Source organism: Herpailurus yagouaroundi, unplaced genomic scaffold (genome assembly GCF_014898765.1).
Source record: "Herpailurus yagouaroundi ecotype Mexico unplaced genomic scaffold, PumYag 355, whole genome shotgun sequence".
Lineage (NCBI taxonomy): Eukaryota > Metazoa > Chordata > Mammalia > Carnivora > Felidae > Herpailurus > Herpailurus yagouaroundi.
This window is the reverse complement of record NW_024412572.1, coordinates 8,610,037-8,630,209: the sequence shown is the minus strand read 5'-3', so window position 1 is coordinate 8,630,209 and position 20,173 is coordinate 8,610,037. Positions and strand designations below refer to the sequence as shown.

Sequence of the window (20,173 nt, the reverse complement as noted above, 5' to 3'; positions counted from 1 at the left end):
GGCTGAGTCCTAGCAAAGAACTAGAAACATCAACAGAACCAGACCCTGAGTTATGAAAATGTGGGAAATAGGTTGTAGCCCCCTTGGAATGGAGTAATATTTCTTCTAGGGGTAGTTAAATCTGATTTCACGTATTCCTCCTGTAGGACTTCCCAGAAGGTACCCTGACATATGTTTTTTGGAAAAACTTGCATATTAATTGAATTTTTGTAAATGAAATCATGCTGTACCTGGGGCTTACTATTTATTTAAAGGAAATCTGAAGTAAAGCCTTCTGTTAATGAAATGTATTTTTGTAATTTGAATTCATGTAGTCTATATTTATTTATTTCTTAGAATGAGGTTAAATCCTTTTTTCTTCTTTGCCAGGTGAATTGTCTGGGCTGGAAAAACCTAATGTCCAGGGCACCAAGAGTCCCTGACTTGCCAGGCTTATTGTACAAGTCCCCATCATCTGGCTTATGATGAATGCCTTGGTCCAGCCCCCTCCTCCTGGGTCCTGGAGCTTTTCATCAGTTGGCACAGCTCCCAGGAAGGACAGGGAGACTTCTGGAAATTCAAACTGAGGGAATGTTGTTGGAGATGTGAATCATCTTATTTCCCAACAGGTGAGAATTTGGGATCCAGACTCAGAGAAAACCCTGGAGCATTTTTCTTATTATCTTGAAATAATGTGAAACCTTCAGAAAAGTTGTAAGAATAGTACAAAGAACTCTAACATACTCTGTCTAGGTTTCCCAATTATTGACATTTTATAACATTTGCTGTATCATTCTATGTATCTGTATCTCTTTCAATGTCTGCATGATAGATCCTATTTTTTCTAACCAATTGAGACTTAAGATGCAGACAGTATGGCCCATTACTTATAAACACTCCAGTCTACATTTGCTGAAGACAGTGTCATTCTCCTATGTAACCACAGTTTAACCATCCAAAGCAGGATATTAACATTGATAAGATACTACCATCTCTCCCTGGCCCTTCCAGGCATGTTTCTTCTCTCTGCCCAGAACCTGACCCAGGATCACATGTTACATTTAGTTACCTCTTGTCTCTTTCAGTCTGGAACAGTTCTTCAGTATTTCCTTGTCTTTTGTGATGTTGACATTTTTAAAAAAGTTTTTATTTATTTATTTTGAAAGAGAAAGAGAGAAAGAGAGAGAGAGAGAGAGAGAGAGAGAGAGAGAGAGAGAGAGCTTGTGCATGCGTGCAGGAGCAGAGGAGGGGCAGAGAGAGTGAGAATTCCAAGCAGTCTCCTTGCTGTCAACAGAGAGCCCACCTCAGAGCTTAATCCCACAAACCAGGAGATCATGACTGGAGCTGAAATTAAGAGCCAGATGCTCAACTGACTGAGCCACACACTCAGGCGCCTTGTGACCTTGATTTGAAGAGTACAGACCGGTTACTTTGTAGTGTCTCTCATTTCAGGCCTATGTAATGTTTCCTTGTGAAGAGATTCCAGTTACACATTCTTAGGAGGAATACCTCAGAAGTATCTTTGTCCTTCTCAGTGCATCATATCAGGGGACACATGGATTGTGTCCCCTGGAGGTGGTCTGCACCAGCAAGCAACAGCCAATTGTTAAAATTTCAGCCTGTTGTGAAACCAATGGTGGTCTGAAATTGGTCATCATGGGAGTTTTTGTAATATGTATAAATATATTTTAAGTAAGTTCCAGGCCCAACGTGGAGCTCAAACTCATGATACTGAGGTTAAGAGTCAGCCAGGCAGCTGGGTCATTGGAGGAATTTTTACATTACAGAAATCAGCAAATACAAATCAGTGTGCATCCAGCCCCCCCAGCCAGTAGTTAAACATTTATCTGTATACTGAGGCATACAATGTCAATCTGTCCCATTATGATGATGTTCACTTTAATCACTTTGTTAAGGAAATGTCTGCCAGGATTTGACACTGTAAAACTTTCTACTTTGTGATTAATAAATATTTAATGGGGAAACACTTTAACTCTATGTAAACATCTTATTCCTCATCAAATCTTTAACCCATTAGTTTTTGCAGTCACTGAAGATTATCATCTGAATCTTCTACTACTCCAATCATCACTGTTCCACTTAATTATTGCTGTGTAACAAATTATCTCGAAACTTAATGGCTTAAGAAATAATATAAATTTGTTAGCTCCTACAGGTTTTGTGGGTCAGGGATTTGGAAAAGGACCAGCTAGGGAGTTCTAGTTTCGGGGTCTCTCATGAGGTTGCAGTCAAAATGGTAGTGGAGGGGCGCCTGGGTGGCGCAGTGGGTTAAGCGTCCGACTTCAGCCAGGTCACGATCTCGCAGTCCGTGAGTTCGAGCCCCGCGTCGGGCTCTGGGCTGATGGCTCAGAGCCTGGAGCCTGTTTCCGATTCTGTGTCTCCCTCTCTCTCTGCCCCTCCCCCGTTCATGCTCTGTCTCTCTCTGTCTCAAAATAAATAAACGTTAAAAAAAAGAAAAAAAAATTAAAAAAAAAATGGTAGTGGAGCTGGAGCAACTGGGGGCTGGCCAGACATCTTGTTTCTATACAATCTCAGGGCTCAGCCATGGAGTGTCCACATCAGCCAGTGTGGGTGGCTCATGTGTGTGAGGAGGCCAAAGGCTTCAAGAGTAAGTGTTCATGTAGTAAAAGAGAAATGTTATTGTCTTTTCTTTTTTCTCTTTAAAAAATTTTTTTTAATGTTTATTCATTTTTTGAGAGAGAGAGAGAGAGAGAGAGAGACAGAGCACGAGTGGGGGAGGGGTAGAGGGAGAGGGAGACAGAATCTGAAGCAGGCTTCAGGCTCTGAGCTGTCAGCATACAGCCTGATGCAGGGCTTGAACCCACGAATTGCGAGATCATGACCTGAACCAAAGTCGGACACTTATCCGACTGAGCCACCCAGGCACCCCTGTTATTGTCTTTTCTTTCTTTCTTTAAAAAAAAAAAATTTTTTTTTAAGGTTTATTAATTTCTCAGAGACAGAGTGTGAGTGGGGGAGGGGCAGAGAGAGAGGGGGAGACACATAATCTGAAACAGGCTTCAGTCTCTGAGCTGTCATCACAGAGCCCAATGCGAGGCTTGAACTCATGGACAGTGAGATCTTGACCTGAGCCGAAGTCGGACGCTTAACCAACTGAGCCACCCAGGCACCCCTCTATTGTCTTTTCTAATATGACCTTGGAAGTTACATGGTATCACTTCTGCCATCCTTGATTGGTGATATCTCTCCAGTCTAAGCCTTCCCAGTTTCAAGAGGAGGGGACAGAGACCCCACTTTGACAGAAGACTATCAAAGTCACAATGTAAAAAGAACATGTAGGATTAGAGATACTGTTAGAAAATATTTTAGGGGCGCCTGGGTGGCGCAGTCGGTTAAGCGTCCGACTTCAGCCAGGTCACGATCTCGCGGTCCGTGAGTTCGAGCCCCACGTCCGGCTCTGGGCTGATGGCTCGGAGCCTGGAGCCTGTTTCCGATTCTGTGTCTCCCTCTCTCTCTGCCCCTCCCCCGTTCATGCTCTGTCTCTCTCTGTCCCAAAAATAAATAAACGTTGGAAAAAAAAAAAGTTTAAAAAAGAAAATATTTTAGAAAATATAATCACCAAATATTGATTTCTTCCATATTTATTAGTTGCCATTCTACTATAAGGAAGAACTTCCTCTATCTATCTATCTCTATCTATCTATCTATCTATCACTAGGGTTCATGGATCCTTATTCTATTCAGTGGACCATAATCTAACACTATCATCATTTCTTTTAAGATGCTTACACTGTTCCAGGGTTGACCTTGGGAAGGAACTCTGTTAAGCTGGTTCCTGTGACTCTAATAAATTCTTATGATTTTTTTTTTTAGAATTTCCTTACTTTTTGACACAATTAAGTATTTTAGGTTCATTTTGCACTTTCCTTGTCTCGTGCTGGATATGAGCTCTTCTCCAAAGAACTATGATTCCTTTTAGTAGAGAATACTTAGAAGCCTCGATTTGAGCATTAGATGTGCTCATTGTTACTGGTGCATGTGTGTATGCACACATAAATATGATTCATATATATGCATACATAACTATAATTTATATTATGACAAAGAAAATCACACTCCCAAAATGGTGTCACTTAGGCCAAGTCTCCATATTGGGGCTTAATACCTAACTTCACTGCAGTTTCAACTTGTGCCAGAAATAGAAGTCTTAACTGGTCAGTCAGGAATTTTCTGATCAGCACCAATGAGATAATCTGCCACATGGGCCCTCTCCATCCCTCAAAGATGAGGTAATCTACCTAATAACAGCCCCTGCCCTTCACCCTAAGGGAAGGTGACCTTGCCTGGAACAGTCTTCACTTTTGTTAATAACTTCTTGCCCCACTGTCTTTCTTATAAAAACCTTCCATTTTGTACAGCTCCTCAGAGGTCCCCTCTACTGCTAGATGGGAGGCTGCCTGATCCTGTGAATTGCCTAATAAAGCCAATTAGATCTTCACATTTACTCAGTTGAATTTTTTTTCATTAACTGTATATATTAAAACTCACATGCATAGAGGCACATGGGTGGATCAGTAGGTAGCATCTGACTCTTGATTTCAGATTAGGTCATGATCCCAGGGTCATGGGATTGGGCCCCCCATCAGGTTCCATGCTCAGCACAGAGCCTGTTTAAGATTCTCTCTCTTTCTCTCTCTCCCTCTGCCCCTCTCCCCCACTCATGCTCTCTTCCTCTCAAATAAAACACACACACACATATTTATACATATACATTTATATCTATTTCCAAATTTATCTGTGTGCATTTAAACACCCTTAATTTGCAGGGTGCCTCGGTGGCTCAGTTGGTGGAAGCATGTGACTCAATCTCGGGGTTGTGCATTCCAGCCCTATGTTGGGTCTAGAGTTTACTTTAAAAAAAAACACAGACAAACCATGAACATGTACCTATACCTCCAATTCCATTCAATACCATGAGTTTATTCTGGCCTCAGCCCTTCCCATGTCTAACTCTGTTCCCCAACAGTGAGAAATCTGGTTCCCCCGTCCTCAATGTGTCTTTATAGTTACTGATTCCCTGTCTGTGTTGTCTATCTTTACCCCCCACTGCCACCTCATCTGCAGCTGGCTCTGCTGATACCTCTGGTCCCAGATGCCTCAAGGAAAGGGAGGGGAAGCTATACACAATAGGGAAGGGAAGGAAAGAGAAAAAGACTTGGAAGGAGACAAACACAGGGACATTTTAGAGCATGAAGAGATCATTAAGTGATCATTAAATGAACAGATTCACTATGGTGTTACTGAAGCTCTCCTTTCAGGGGCTTGCACTTCATGGATCTTTTCTAAGAGAAATTGTGTATTAGTGATTTAAAATTCTTTGTCTTGGGGGGCGTCTGGGTGGCTCAGTCAGTTAAGCATTTGATTTTGGCTCAGGTCATGATTTCATGGTTGGTGAGTTCGAGCCCCACATCAGACTCTGTGCTGACAGCTGGGACCTGGAGCCTGCTTCAGATTCTGTCTCTCTCTCTCTCTGCCCCTCCCCCACTTATGCTCTGTCTCTCTCTCAAAAATAAATAAACATTTAAAAAATAATAATAAGATTCTTTTTCTTTAAGAAGGTCCTTCAAATATGTATAAGCCCCAGGGTCCCACAAAATCTGGATCTGGGGTCTTTCTCTAGGTCAGCTCTTCATTTGGAATAAGGAAAACAAGGGAAGGTATGTTGAATTGAAAAGACTTGCAAAACTGAGAAAAACATTATAGGCTCTCAGCCTGGAAGGGATCCTGAAAGTTATCTAAACCATCACCCCTTGTGGAAGAGCTGCCCCAAATAATCAGGAATAATCAGGCCTGCTTAATTTTTAAAGCTCACCAGAATAGGATTCTGTAACCTGCCCCAGTCACCCAGTCTAGAATCCCAGAATGTCCCTTTTCCCAAGGTCAGGAGTTTGAGTGACTGATGTGATCCTTGCCTCTCACAAGAATTGATCACTAGAGGATTGGATATATATAACTGCATCTATAGACCAGCATTAAGTTAGCATGCTAGATTATAAATATTATTTTCACATACATAACATATGTTACTTTGCATAGCTGTTATTCAAAAAATAACTTAACCTTCCTGGTCTTTTCATCTCTGTCCAGGAAGGGTGTAAATAGAGGTGTGGGAGCTGCTGGCTGTCTGGGAGCAAGGTGGGGACCGGGAGAAATTTTGAACTGGCTTTGCCAGAGAAATATCCATAACACTCAATGCTTACAGGTATTACTGTCTCCAGGGCAGAGCTGCTGAGTCTCATTTTGTCCCAGCTTGTAGCCAAGAACCTTTTCCTCCTCTACCTTCAGGGTGTCCTGGATCTAATCTTCCAAAGGGAACTTGCCTGGGGACTGTCCTGAAACCACATGTTAGGGGGATGAGATCTGTCTTGGTCCAGCCAGACCTTCCTGGGGCTAAGCCCCTTCTGGGGTGGGAAAGGGTAGGAAGACTGGAATTTTTAGATTCATAGAATATCAGAGCTGGGAGAGGCCTAAAGATCATCTTATCTAACTCTTTGTGTTACAGAGGACTCAATTAAGGCTCAAGGAGGGTAAACAGCTCCCTCAAGGTCACAGGGTAGGTGACAGCAGGTTTCCAGAGTCTTAGGTCTGGGCTCATACAACATAGGGCTGTTCTCTTCTTGTCTGAAGCACCTCTCAGTAACAGGTTTCCATAAACTCCTGGTGAGCCTAGGTCAGTTCTCTGGTTCAGACGGTGGAGTTTGGGCAGCCTCAGCCCCTTAACCCACCCTCAGACAACCCCTCCACCCGTACCCTTGCTTAATGAGGACAGAACCATTAGACCTACTGGGAGCAGCGATTTTCCTCGTGGGACAGGCTAACCCCTCCTGTGACCCCTGGCTCTCCTTTGGCGGAGTTCCAGTCCTGGAAACTGGCTTAGTTTCCTGTCCCCCACCAGCAGAAATGGATTGATTCTTGGAGCTCAGGGCCTCAGCCTAAGGGCCTTCTCTTTGTCTAGGGTCTCCAGGCAGAGCGCAGCTCCAGAGAATCTCCACCAGCCCCCACCTCCACCGCTCCCCAGCTTGCAGACAGCTGTGGCCCTCGGAGACCCTCGTGACTGCCATTTAGTGGGAAATGGCCCGAGACAGAAGCATGTGGAAAGCAAATGGCGATTAGTGTGAGACTGAGGATAGCAGGAAAGACCTTTCCCGGCGGGAGCCTCGTCCCGTCACCTGTGGCTGGCGGCGGGGGGACTGCGGCATGCTGCTGACCCCTGGTGGCCACTTGCGGTACCACAGATGCCTCCAAGATCTACGAGCACCGTTTGGTTCCCTTATCCTCTGCTGTCGCCTCCTGTCACTGCTGGGAGTAACACTTCATATAATAAGTTACAGTAATAATACTTTCTGATTGTAAAACATGCTTATGGTAGCAAATTTGTGAACTTTAAAAAGTATAGATGAAACAAAAATCACCCATACTTCCACTACTGTTACTATTTTGGTCCATTTCCTACCCACAGTAAATAGTCCTCAGGATCTCATTCCAGCACCATCTCCCCGCCCTACCCCCTCCCTGCTTCTGCCTTATTACCTGCCACTACCTCACTCATATGCTTTGCTTTTGCTGCCTCAGCTCCCCTCCCAGGTAGAAAGGCCTGTTCTTGACTTTGGGACGTCCTACTCTGTTGCTCTGTACAAATTTAGAGTACATAGTACAAGATGAGGGAATAGTGCCATAATAATTTTTAAATTTTATTATATTTAAAATAAAAAATTTTGAATACGTATGCAATATCATTTCAAACATTTTAAAAATGTGAAAAGGATAGATTGGAAAGTCTTAAGCCTGTCCCAACTTCACCCCATCCTCCTTCCCACCACACCCATTTTTCCCACCATACGTATTAGTATTAGTTTCTCATGCTTCTTTATGCAAAATAAACAAATGCAAATATGAATATTCTGTTTCCTCTTTTCTGATACAAAAGGCAGCATATTATGCACACTGTTCTCGGCTTTGCTCTTTGTGTTTAACAATATGCCCTGGGGATTTTTCCATTTTGGGTCAGGGAATACTTCCTTTTTCTAACTCAGTGTTTCATTGTGGGAACATGCCATAGTTCAATTAACAAAGCCCCTACAAGTTGCATCTGGATTGCTTTCAAATATCTCTTATTATAAATACTGCTGCAATAGAATAAGTACCTACTTTGTTCAGTGAATGAAGAAAAGGCCAAGTAACAAGAGCCTTGTGAACATTTCCCTGGGTTCATAGACTTGTGTGCCGCTCCCCCCCCCCCACTGCCATTCTTTCATGACAGCAGCTCAGGTGAGGCCTAGAGAAGGTGCTAAATCATCATCCCTGCACTGGTTGGTGGGAAGCAGGGTCTTGGTTTATAGGTCATAGGCCTGGGCCAGGCAGGTTAGAAGTAGAAATGGAACAAAGAAAAATATGCAAATGAGATTTTTAAGGAAAAATGAGGCATCAGTTTTCTTTTCTTTTTTTTAAGTTTATTTATTTATTTTGAGAGAGACAGAAAGAATGCAAGCAAGTGAGAGGCAGAGAGAGAAACCTAAGCAGGTTCTGTGCTGTCAGCACAGAGCCCGGCATGGGGCTAGAACCCTGAAACCATGAGATCATGACCTGAGCTGAAATCAAGAGTCAGATGCTCAACCGACTGAGCCACCAGGCACCCTTCAGTTTTCTTTTCTATCAGACACAATTTTCTGTAGTACATACGGGGCTCTTGCATCACTGTCTGCTCTGGAAAGGGGTGGAAGGCCAAGGGATCAATGCCTTAGTTGGTGAGCTCTGGTAAAGGCTTATTTATTTATTTATTTAGAGAGAAAGCACAAGTGGGGGGGGGGGCAAAGAGAAAGGAGACAATGAGAATCCCAGGCAGGTGCTACGCCTGACTCGGGTGCAAGATCATTATGTGAGCCAAAGTTGGATGCTTAACCGACCGAGCCATCCAGGTACCCGGAAAAGGCCTTTTCCTGAACCTCCTCCTTCACTTGCTTCAACCATGTCCTGATGCTTGGAGCTCATCTAAGTTCCCAGACGTCTTTCAGAAAAGCCCTGCTCTTCTTTAGCCCTGAATAACTCATCTAAGGCCAAGTGCAACAAAGGAGAATAGGGGTGCCTGGGTAGCTCAGTCGGTAGAGCGTCTGACTTCGGCTCAAGTCATGATCTCCCAGTTTGTGGGTTCAAGCCCCACATTGGGCTCTGTGCTGACAGCTCAGAGCCTGGAGCCTGTTTCATATTCTGTGTCTCCCTCTGTCTGCCCCTTCCCCACTCATGCTCTGTCTCTCTCTGTGTCTCAAAAGTGAATAAACGTTTTAAAAAAAAAAAAGCAGAATAGAGTGATGGAGAACAGAACCTCTTCCCAAAGAGGGAAGTGGACTGGGCTGTGCACTCTGCTCTGGATTGATTCCCATCCAGGTGACTGCGCAGACCTGCCTGGACATAGGAGTCATTTGAAAAGACCAATACAGGAGAGAGAACAGAGTGCTGGCCCTGGAGGTCTGAGCTCTAGCTCATGTGAGTGTGTGTGTGCATTGACCCTTGTCAAACCTGCTCACAGCCTCTGAAGTCAAAGAGCTCATTTTTGTCACTAGAGGTGCTGGGCTGAGTGTTTTGTTTATTTAAAAAAAAAATTATTGTCAAGTTAGCTAACATACAGTGTAGTCTTCGTTTCAGGAATATATTCTCATGATTCATCACTTACATACAACACCCAGTGGTTATCCCAACAAGTGCCCTCCTCTATCCCATCACCCATTTCCCCTACCCCCATCAACCCTCAGTTTGTTCTCTGTATTTAAGAGTCTCTTATGGCTTGACTCCCTCTCTATACCTTATTTTCCCTTCCCTCTCCCCATTGTCTTTCTGTTAAGTTTCTCAAATTCCACATATGAGTGAAATCTTATGATATCTGTCTTTCTCTGACTGACTTATTTTGCTTAGGATAATACCCTTCAGTTCCATCCAGGTTGCTGCAAATGGCGAGATTTCATTCTTTTTCATCACTGACTAGTATTCCATTGTGTATATATACCATGTCTTCTTTATCCATTCATCATTCGATGGACATTTGGGCTATTTCCATTCATTGGCTATTGTTGATAGCACTGCTATAAACACTGGGGTACATGTGCCCCTATGAATCAACACTCCTGTATTATTTGGATAAATTCCTAGTAGTGCTATTGCTGAGTTGTAGGGTAGCTTTATTTTTAGCTTTTTGAGGAATCTCCACACTGTTTTCCAGAGCAGTTGCACCAGTTTGCATTTCCACCAACAGTGCAAGAGGGTTCCCATTTCTCCACATCCTTGCCAGCATCTGTTGTTTCCTGAGTTGTTAATTTTAGCCACTCTGATCAGCGTGAGGTGGTATCTCATTGTGGTTTTGATTTGTATTTCCCTGATGATGAGTGATGTTGAGCATCTTTTCATGTGTCTGTTGGCCATCTGGATGTCTTCTTTGGATAAGTGTCTATTCATGTCTTCTGCCCATTTCTTCACTTGATTGTTTGTTTTTTGGGGTGTTGAGTTTAGTAAGTTCTTTATAGATTTTTGATACTAACCCTTTATGTTATATGCCATTTGCAAATGTTTTCTCCCATTCTGGAGCTGTGTGTTTCTTAGAGACCTTTCTGGCTTTGACATTCTGTTCTCCTATGCTCTTAAGGAAGAATTAACACTGTAGGAAGAAACCATGTTCTATAGGAAGGCCAATAGGAACAGTGCATGGGGGAAGGAGATATCATCCTTTTGGGGAAAAAAAATCAAACCCTGAGTTAATCTTGGAAGGAAACCTGGTGAGGACAAGTTGGGTAACCATACAGCCTGGTGATCTGAGATGAGGACCAACTCCTTCTCTTATGCTCTGCTTCAGGAGTAATATGGCAAAGACTGATGTTGTCTCATGGTATATGTTACCCCTGTATCCTTAGAAATAGAGACTTATGATTTTCAGTTGGACACATGGCTGCCTGAAATGAAGATTACCATTCCCAGCCTCCTTTGCAGCTGCATGTGGCCATATGACTAAGTTCTGGTCAATGGTCTGTGAGTAGAAGTGTGTATATAACTTGTGGGAGGAGTCCTTAAAGGGACCAACTGTCTTCTATCTCTTCTACCTTCTCGCTAGCTGAAATGTTGATGTGATGATTAGAGCCCAGGCAGCCATATTAAGCCATGAGATTAAAGCTAGATGTTGAGGTGTATGCTGAAAAACCAATGGAAGAAGTCTGGATTCTAACACCTGTGTATCACTCTGCCAGCCTTGGATTGACTACTTCCAGCCTTTATTTACATGAGAGACAAAGAAATGTTTCTTATGTTGAAGCTATTGCCACTTCGGATTTTATGTTTCTCATAGCTAAACTCAATCCTAATTATACCAAATATAGTACCTGGAAGTTGAGTGCAGCATGTAAAATAACCTAAAATATGGGGCTTTTGTTCTGTGGAAGCAGAGAAACAGTAGAGGCGTTATAAATCACTGGCTAGTAGAAAGCTAGTAGCATGACTCAATATAGATCTATTCAACCTGTTGTCTGTTTTCCCTGGAAGACAGATCATGCACCAGTCAAGGCTATACATAACATTATACAGAGAGGAAATAAAAATTCACAATATTGGTATTTTCTGGCTGCTTCTTGCCACTTTCAGGAAGGTCAACTCTAGACAAGGGTGGACACTTGGTAAGCAGAGACAGATGGGAATGAGAATACAGCTTTGCTCAGGAAGGTGCTTTCTTCAGGAGACCAGTATCTAAGTTGGTGATGTCAGGTCGAACAGGCCAGCTGCTTCCATATCTCAAACTGCTTCCAGCCTCAGCAGGATAAGACGAGTGCCTCCTCATTCAAAAGTAGAGAGACTGCAGCAGACATGGACAGAGAGGACTGAGATTTTCAGTCCTCTGCCCAAGCCCTTTCTGCTCAAGGCCTACATTTCCTCCAGCCTCATGGAGGCTGCCATTAACTTGACATAGAAGGGACTGTCAAAGCTCAAAATCCAACTGGTAGAAGACCAGAGTCTTCAGGCTTAAAAAGTATAACTAGGCATGATCTTTGCCATGGTGTTACTCTCAGTGGAATGAACTGGATGCTTACTAATTTTTTGAGTTAATTGTATTTCCCCAAAACTATAAGCCACATATATTTGGAAATAAAAATAAATATACTATATATATGTATATACATACATACATACATATGTATGTATTTGTGTGTCCCCCAATTCTTATACAAAGTGTAGCCTAATATGTATACTTGACTTTTTTTTAACTTTATACTATATACTCAGGATTAATCCATAATCTGCATAGTGATGTCACTCATTTCTTGGTTTGACTACACAGTGCTCCATTGTGGAGATGTCCTGTGGTATATTCAACCAATCCCCCATGGTGGACACTTAAGTTGTTTCTTTTTTCTTTTTTCTTAATTGCAAGTAATGCCACAATGAAAAAGTCATGAATAAATTAATTTGTATTTCTACAAGTTTGGGAAAGAGTCTCAAAATGGGATTGATGGGTCAAGGAGAAAATGCGTATGTAATTTTGTTAGATATTGAGAAATTTCCCTCCCTAGGGGTTGTAGAATCCAGCAGTAAATGAGAATGCTTGTTTCCACATGGTATTGCCAACAGAGTATGTTATCAAACTTCTTGATTTTTTACAATCTGATAATAAGAAATGGTATCTCAGTAAAATATTAGATTGAATTTCTCTTATGAATGAAATGAACTTTTCATATGTTTAAAGTCTGTTTTCATTTCTTCTTCTGTAACTTGTTTGTCTATATTTTGCCCATGTTTCTGTAGGGCTTGGTTTTTGGTATTTTCCTTTTGCTTTTCAGGAGTATTGTATAGTAGGGATATTCAATCTTGAGCTGTGATATCAAGTGAAATCATTTTTTCCCCACCTTTTCATTTGTCTTTTGACTTAACAGGTAGGGTTGTTTTGTTTTGTTTGCCATGCAAAAGATTTTTAATGGTATGTAACTGAATGTATCAATCCTTTGAAAAAATTGCCTCTGAATTTTGGTTCATAGAGGTTTCCCTACTCCCAGGTTATAAAAAAATGAACAGAGGGGCACCTGGCTGGCTCAATAGGTAGAGCATGTGATTCTTGATCTCAGGGTCATGAGTTTGAGTCTCACCTTGGGCATAAAGATTTTTAAAAAAAGAAAAAGCTTAAAGAAATGGCATAAAGATTCTTAAAAAAAAAGTTTAAAGAAACGAACACATCTTCCCTATATACAAATCAGGGTGATGCCAATTGGCAATGAGATATGATTACATAGAGAATCTAAGCATCTCCACTGCTAGGAAGGGGTGTGGGATTAAAAAGAGGGAACCAGAGGTTGAGTATGAGAAACTCAGCTTCTGCTCATGGGGCCTCTTCAGAATTGTGAAGCCCAGCATTCAGGAAATGGGAATTCTGGTACTCCTGCTACTCTGTCTAACTCAGAGGGTTAGAGGAATGTCTACCCCAGTGGTTCTCAACAGGGGCAATGGTGCCCCCACATTTTGGCCATGTGTGGTAACATTTTTGGTTGTTCCAGCTTGGGAGGCAGGGTGGGATGGGGTGCTATTGACAGAAATGCTGCTAAGCATCCTTCAGTGGACAACATGGCCACCCACAAGACTTATCCTGCTCAAAATGTCAGTAGGGCCGAGGTTGAGAAATCCTGACTCTACACTTCAGACCCTGGCATCAGAGCTCGCAAGCAAAGCAAAGCTAGGGGAGGGCTAGGATGGTTGTGCACATGGTTCTTTCTTTCCATTCCCGTGGGACTGCAACCCTGTCTTCCATTTTTGAATGCTCCATCACTAGCTGCTCGCTGCTGCTGTCCAGGTTCTGCAGGGAGGTAGATAATGGTTCTGATTTCTAATGGTGATGACTGAAGGTCAGTTCAGCCACACCTCTGGATCTGTCTGCTTGTGATCCCTACCCCCTCCTCCCTCCTTATTTTTTTTGTTTCTTGAAATTTATTTGGAGAAAAAACTAGGTTTGACCTGTAGAACATTCCCAGTCTGGAACTTGCTCATTGCATTCCTACAGTATTCTTTTCTTTTTTTTTAATTCCAATATAATTAACACACAGTGTTATATTAGTTTCAGGTTTACAGTATAGCAATTCAATAATTCTATACATTATTCAGTGCTCATGATGATAAAGTGTGTTCCTAATCCCCTTCACTTGTTTCACCCATTCCCCCACCTACCTCCCCTCTGGTAACCACCAGTTTGTTCTCTATAGTTAAGAGTCTAGGGGCACCTGGGTGGCTCAGATGGTTGAGCATCCAACTCTTGGTTTTGGCTCAGGTCATGATCCCAGCATCATGGGGTCAAGACCCATGACCAGCTTCACACTGAGCATGCTTGAGATTCTTTTTCTCTCCCTCTTCCCCACTTGCAAGCACTCTCTCTCTCTCTCTCTCTCTCTCTCTCTAAAATACATGAAAAAAAATTAAGAGTCTGTTTTTTGTCTCTTTTTTCTTTGTTCACTTGTTTTGCTCCTTAAATTCCACATATGAGTGAAATCATATGGTATTTGTCTTGGTATTATTTCACTTAATATTATACTCTCTAGCTCCACTGGTGTTGTTGAAAGTGGCAAGATTTCATTCTTTTTTCCCCAATGTTTATTTATTTTTGAGAGAGAGAGATAGAGAGAGAGAGAGGGAAGGACAGAGAGAGGGAGACAGAGGATCTGAAGCAGGGTCCATGCTGTCAGCAGAGAGCTTAAGGCGGGGCTCAAACTCATGAATGGTGAGATCATGACCTGAGCCGAAGTCAGATGCTCAACTGACTGAGAAAACCAGGCACCCCTCTTTATTTATTTATTTATTTGATTATTTATTTATTTATTTATTTAGAGAGCGCATGTGAGCAGAGGAGGGACAGAGAGAATCCCAAGCAGGCTCTGCTATATCAGCTCAGAACCTGATGTGGGGCTCAATCCCACAACCCTGGGATCATGACCTGAACTGAAATCAAGAGCTGGAAGCTCAACCTATTAAGCCACCCAGGCATCCCTGCACCACTTCTTTATCTGTTTATCTATCGATGGACACTTGGGCTGCTTCCATAACTTGGCTATTGTAAATAATGCTGCAATAAACATGGGTGCACATATCTTTTCAAATTAGTGTTTGCATATTCTTTGGGTAAATACTAAGTAGTGGAATTAATGGATCATATGGTAATTATATTTTTAATTTTTTGAGGCACCCTCATACTGGTTTCCACAGAGGTTGTACCGGTTTGCATTCCCACCGGCAGTGCACAGGGGTTCCTTTTCCTCCATGTCCTCACCAGCACCTCTTTCTTGTGTTTCTGATGCTTTCTTCTGCTTCTTCTGGTCTACTGTTTATTCCCTCTAGTGTATTTTTAATTTCAGCTATTGAGTTCTTCATCTCTGATTGGTTATTTATGTTTTCTATCTCTTTGTTAAAGGTCTCACTGAAGTTCTTTCCTCAAGTCTAGTGAGTGTCTTTATGACCATTACTTTAAATTCTCTATCAGGCATATTACTTACCTCTGTTTCGTTTTGTTCTGTTGCTGTGATTTTGTCCTGTTCTTTCCTTTGGGGCATATCACTCTGTTTCCTCATTTTGTGTAACTCTGTCATTTCTATGTGTTAGGAAAGTCAGCTATGTTGAAAGTAGTGGCCTTGTGAAGAAGAGGTCCTATAGTGCTCTGCAGTGCAGTGTCCCCCATTCACTAGAACCTGGTGCTTCAGGGCTGTGTTGTGGGTATGTTCTCCTATGTGTGTTGTGTGTGCCCTGCTGTTGTGGCTAAGCCACTTTTGCCGTCAGTCTAGTCAACTGCATTGCCTGTTGTGAGTAGGGTTTGGTCCCTGTGTTGTTAGTGGGCCAGTCTGGGACCACTTCGGGTTTGAGTTGAGTCACACTAGGTGTTTTCCAGAGCTTCTGAGTGTTCTCCCTGTGTTGTCCTCTGAGAAACTTTCCATGGTGGACATGGCCTGCAGTCAGACCAGATGTTTTCCCCCATTCCACTGCTGGGGCTGCAGTTAAACTGGTGTGTGTCATTTTCTTCCCCTCTCCCTGGGGTAGTAGTCATTTTGAGGGTGGTGCTGGCTCCTTTTGGGGCTGCTCACACACTGCCAGGCTTGTGGTGCAGGTTTGGATGGACTCTTACCAAGGGCATGTTGGAGGAGACAGTTCCATAGGAGAATGCAGGGATGGGCCACATGGTGCCAGCAAGGTCCTAGCCAACCAGCTGCCAGGGGGAACCTGTAGCCACTGGGGAAAATTCCTGCCGAGGCCAGGTTGGAAGAGTGGGTCTGCAGAAGAGCACAGGGGCAGGGCATACAGTTAGCAAGTTAAGTGGAGAATGTTGCCACTGCACCAGTTCCTGTGGGTGTCTGTGCCTCTTGGCTGAGGTGGGGGAAAGAAATGGTGCCTGCCAGCTCTTTTGTTCTTGGAAAGGTCTCCCAGTGATCCCTGCTCCTCCATCACACACTCTGAGATTAGTAAATATAACTTCCCATATACTCCAGGCATTTTTCAAACTACTGATTCTATGCTGTATCTCAATGGGGCTGTTTGTTATGCTGTCTCTTAAGGGTGGAGACTCTACCCTCTTGGCTCTCCCAGAGCTGAGCCAACTCATTTTTAAAGTTCAGGTGTTAAGCCCTCCTGATTGTTGGGCCCCTCTAGTTTTGAAAGCCAAATGTTTTGGAGATTCATCTTCCTTGTGCAGGTCTCCCCATGCCTGTGGTGCCCAGTTGGGGATCTGCCACTCTCTCTTCTCTGTGCCTGTTGTGTCCCTCTCAAATGCAGACAGTCCCTGGGTCCATTTAGCTCCTGACCACGTTTCCACCCTTCTTACCCTCTTCGATGTGGCTTCTTTATATTTAGCTCTGGCGTGTATATTCTGCCAGTCTTTGGTTGTTTTCTGGGCTATTTATACTGATGTGGGTGTTACCAAGTGGTGTCCATGGAAGGAAATGAGCCCAGGAGTATTCTTTAACATGTTCCTCTGGCCTGCATATTTCCTGTAAATTGACAATTGGACTTAGAATTTTTTTTAAGTTATCTCTATACCCAATGTAGGACTCGAATTCACTACCTCGAGATCAAGAGTCATGTGCTTCACTGACTGAGCCAGCCAGGAACCCCAGACACTTTGAGTGTTGATAAGACATAGGTGTGATTCTTCCCATAGGGCTGTTTCATAGACAGTGCCCCTAGGTCTTTGCATTTCAGTGAAGAGCAGCCAGTCTAGGCATTCTGTGACTTGTGCAGGGCTGGAGATGCAGGGGCAGCAACCAGGTGAGGATCACACCGAGTCGGGCTTGGAGAGGGGCAGCTCCTCCATTTGCTCAGCTACTCAAGAGCCTGGGCTTTGGAGGGTAGTCAGACTCCTCCCGGCCCCATTCACCCTGAATCCCTAGCCCTCCTTGTGAGGGCTTGGAGCTCACAGGAATGGAACACCTGTGTGCTAGTCAGTCAGGATGGAGCTTGCAGGATGCGGCCCTGTGGGTTCTCCTCAGAGGCTCCCTGAGGGCCAGTGGCAGAAGAGTGTGAGGGCTGAGCTGCAGTGGGTAAATGTTCCCCTTAGGGCTCCTCAAAGGAGGGAATGAACAATGAACTAACTATATTTGGAGCGGCCTGGTGCTGCCCTGACCCAGAAGTACAGGGCAGCCTGGGGATCCAGTCCAGGGAAGGTCTGAGGAGCTGAAAATGCCTAAGAAGGACTGGTCTGGGTACAGTGGTTTTACAATTAATTGATCACAGCCAGTTACAAATCTCTTTGTTCCTTCTCTACTTCCACTGCTTTACTTGACTAGTCTAAAAATTAAAAAAACAAAAAAAGACAAAAAGAGCTCAGGAAGGGCAGGTAGCAGGAAGTCAGAGGAAGGGCCACAGGCTTTGAGCAGGGGGTGGTAGACCCCTGGGGCTACTGAGAATCCAGCCCAAGGGTTCACTTGGAATCACATGCTTCCAAGATGTTTAGGATTCTCCGTTCTGTTGTTTTTTTCCTCTTCCTTCACTCTTCTGTGTGTAGGATTTTTAGCATTTTTCTTGATCAGTCTTGTCTCTTGCTTTTCTCTCTACTCTTCCTCTCCAGTTTCCCCCTTCTTTCGTCTACCCCTCTCCTTTCCATTTAATTGCCATCCCCACCTCAGAAATCAGCTTGCATTTCACATGGACATGTTGGACAGAGCACAGGTGTGGCAGGGGGAACAAGGTTGGTGTGCCAAGCTGAGCTGCCCGCTTATATCCTGAGTCTCTGAGGAGCCCTCTCCTCACAGCCTGCTCTTGGAGCACGACCCGGCTTGGTATTCAGGACAGCTTACACACACTCTGGGTCAACAAGCTTCTCCGGCTGGAGTGCCCTGGAGCAGGTGGTGAGTGACAGGGAGAGAACAGGAAAGGGAACAGAGCACATGGCAAAGGCATGAAACACTGGCAGTGCTGGGGACAAGGAGCATCTGAGCAGGAGCATGGGGCTGTGAGGAGAACCCATCAGTGTGGACTGATGGCTCCGTGAGTTCTTCATTTTCTTCTACAGATGGGACAAAGTGTCAGAAAGTCACCCCTCCACCCTCTCTGCAGCCAGGGGTAAGGAGGGCAAAGGTCTGGGGGAGTGCACTCAAGGATAAAGTACTTTAGCCTGGGGGGTTTCAAGTTTTTCTTTAATTTGTTTATTTATATTAATGTTTATTTATTTTTGAGAGAGAGCGCACAAGCAGGGAAGGGGCAGAGAGAGAGGGGGACAGAGGATCTGAAACAGGCTCTGCACTGACAGCAGTGAGCCCAGTGTGGGGCTTGAACTTACAAAGCATGAGATCATTACCTGAGCCGAAGTAGGATGCTTAACTGACTGAGCCACACAGGTGCCCCTAAAGTTTTTCTTTTTTTTAATTTTTTTCAATGTTTATTTATTTTTGAGAGAAAGAGACAGAGTGTGAGTGGGAAAGGGGCAGAGAGAGAGGGAGACATAGAATCCAAAACAGGCTCCAGGCTCTGAGCTGTCAGCACAGAGCCTGACACGGGGCTCGAACCCACAACCCGTGAGATCATGGCTTGAGCTGAAGTCGGGCACTCAATGGACTGAGCCACCCAGGTGCCCCACCCCTGAAGTTTTTCTGTAAATATCACCTGGCTACAAATTAGGGTCACATAATTCATCTGAGACTGGGTCACCAGGTTGGTGACCAGCTGCAGCACTGGTGCCAGGAAAGCTCATACAGGTCCTGAGCCACTGAAGCACCTCCCTTTATTCTCTTTTTATGTGGAAAAGGACACCCCTATTTTTAACCAGGTACAAGGCTACATTTTCCAACTTTCTTTGACACTAGGTGTGGCCATGTGATTAAGTTTTGGCCAGTGAGGTATAAGCAGATGTGGCACACCTGGGAGGTATTGTGAGTTCCATTCCAAACCACTGAAACAAAGTGAATATCACAATAAAGCAAGTCAAGTAAATTTTTTGGTTTCCAGTGCATTTAAAGTTAGGTTTATACTATACTGTAGTCTACTAAGTGTGCAGTAGCACCATGTCTAAAGAAAAACCCCTGATATACCATAATTTAAAAAATACTTTATTGCTAAAAATGCTCACTATCATCTGAGGTTTCAGCAAGTCATAATCACTTATCACAGATCACCATAACAATATAATAATATGAAAAATTTTGAAACATTGCAAGAATTACCAAAATGTGACACAGAGACATGATGTGAGCAAACACTGTTGTAAAAATGGCACTGATAGACTTGCTCAAAGCAGGGTGGCCACAAATCTTCAATCTGCAGAAAATGCATTATCTGGGGGCACCTGGGTGGCTCAGGTGGTTGTGTCTGACTCTTGATATTGGCTCAGGTCGTGATCTTGCAGTCGTGGGATGAAGTGTTGCGTCAGGCTCTGTGCTGTCAGCACAGAGCTTGGGATCCTCTCTCTCCCCCTCTCTCTCTCTGCCCCTTCCTCGTTTATGCTCTTTCTCTCTCAAAATAAATAAATAAACATTTTATAAAATGTATTATCTGTGAAGTGCAGTAGAATGAGGTATACCTATGTAAGACTTCTGGAAATTGTACCTGTAGGGAGATGGCATACCCTTTTTTGTCTCTTTTTTCCTGATGCCTGGAATATGAACATAATATCTGGGTTTGAGCAGTTATCTTGGACCATGAAGTGGAAGCTGTGCAGTGAAGACAGTAAAGG

At 43.6% G+C, this 20,173-nt stretch overlaps 1 protein-coding gene across 7 annotated transcripts in view; it reads left to right on the top strand.

Moving 5' to 3' along the window:
* ADA2 (adenosine deaminase 2) overlaps nucleotides 1-9,129 on the top strand; it is a 37,886-nt gene extending 28,757 nt beyond the window's left edge. For 2 of the 7 annotated variants that reach the window (XM_040462610.1, XM_040462607.1), the window contains one exon: nucleotides 147-299. In XM_040462610.1, the coding sequence (XP_040318544.1) occupies nucleotides 147-168 (22 nt within the window). In that variant the 3' untranslated portion in view covers nucleotides 169-299. Of the gene's footprint in view, nucleotides 1-146; nucleotides 300-369; nucleotides 897-1,431; nucleotides 1,973-6,566; nucleotides 6,575-6,976; nucleotides 7,919-9,116 lie in introns of those variants that run through there. The other 5 variants (XR_005786742.1, XR_005786743.1, XR_005786744.1 and 2 more) reach the window with 5 other exon arrangements.
* The last annotated feature ends 11,044 nt before the right edge of the window (nucleotides 9,130-20,173 follow it).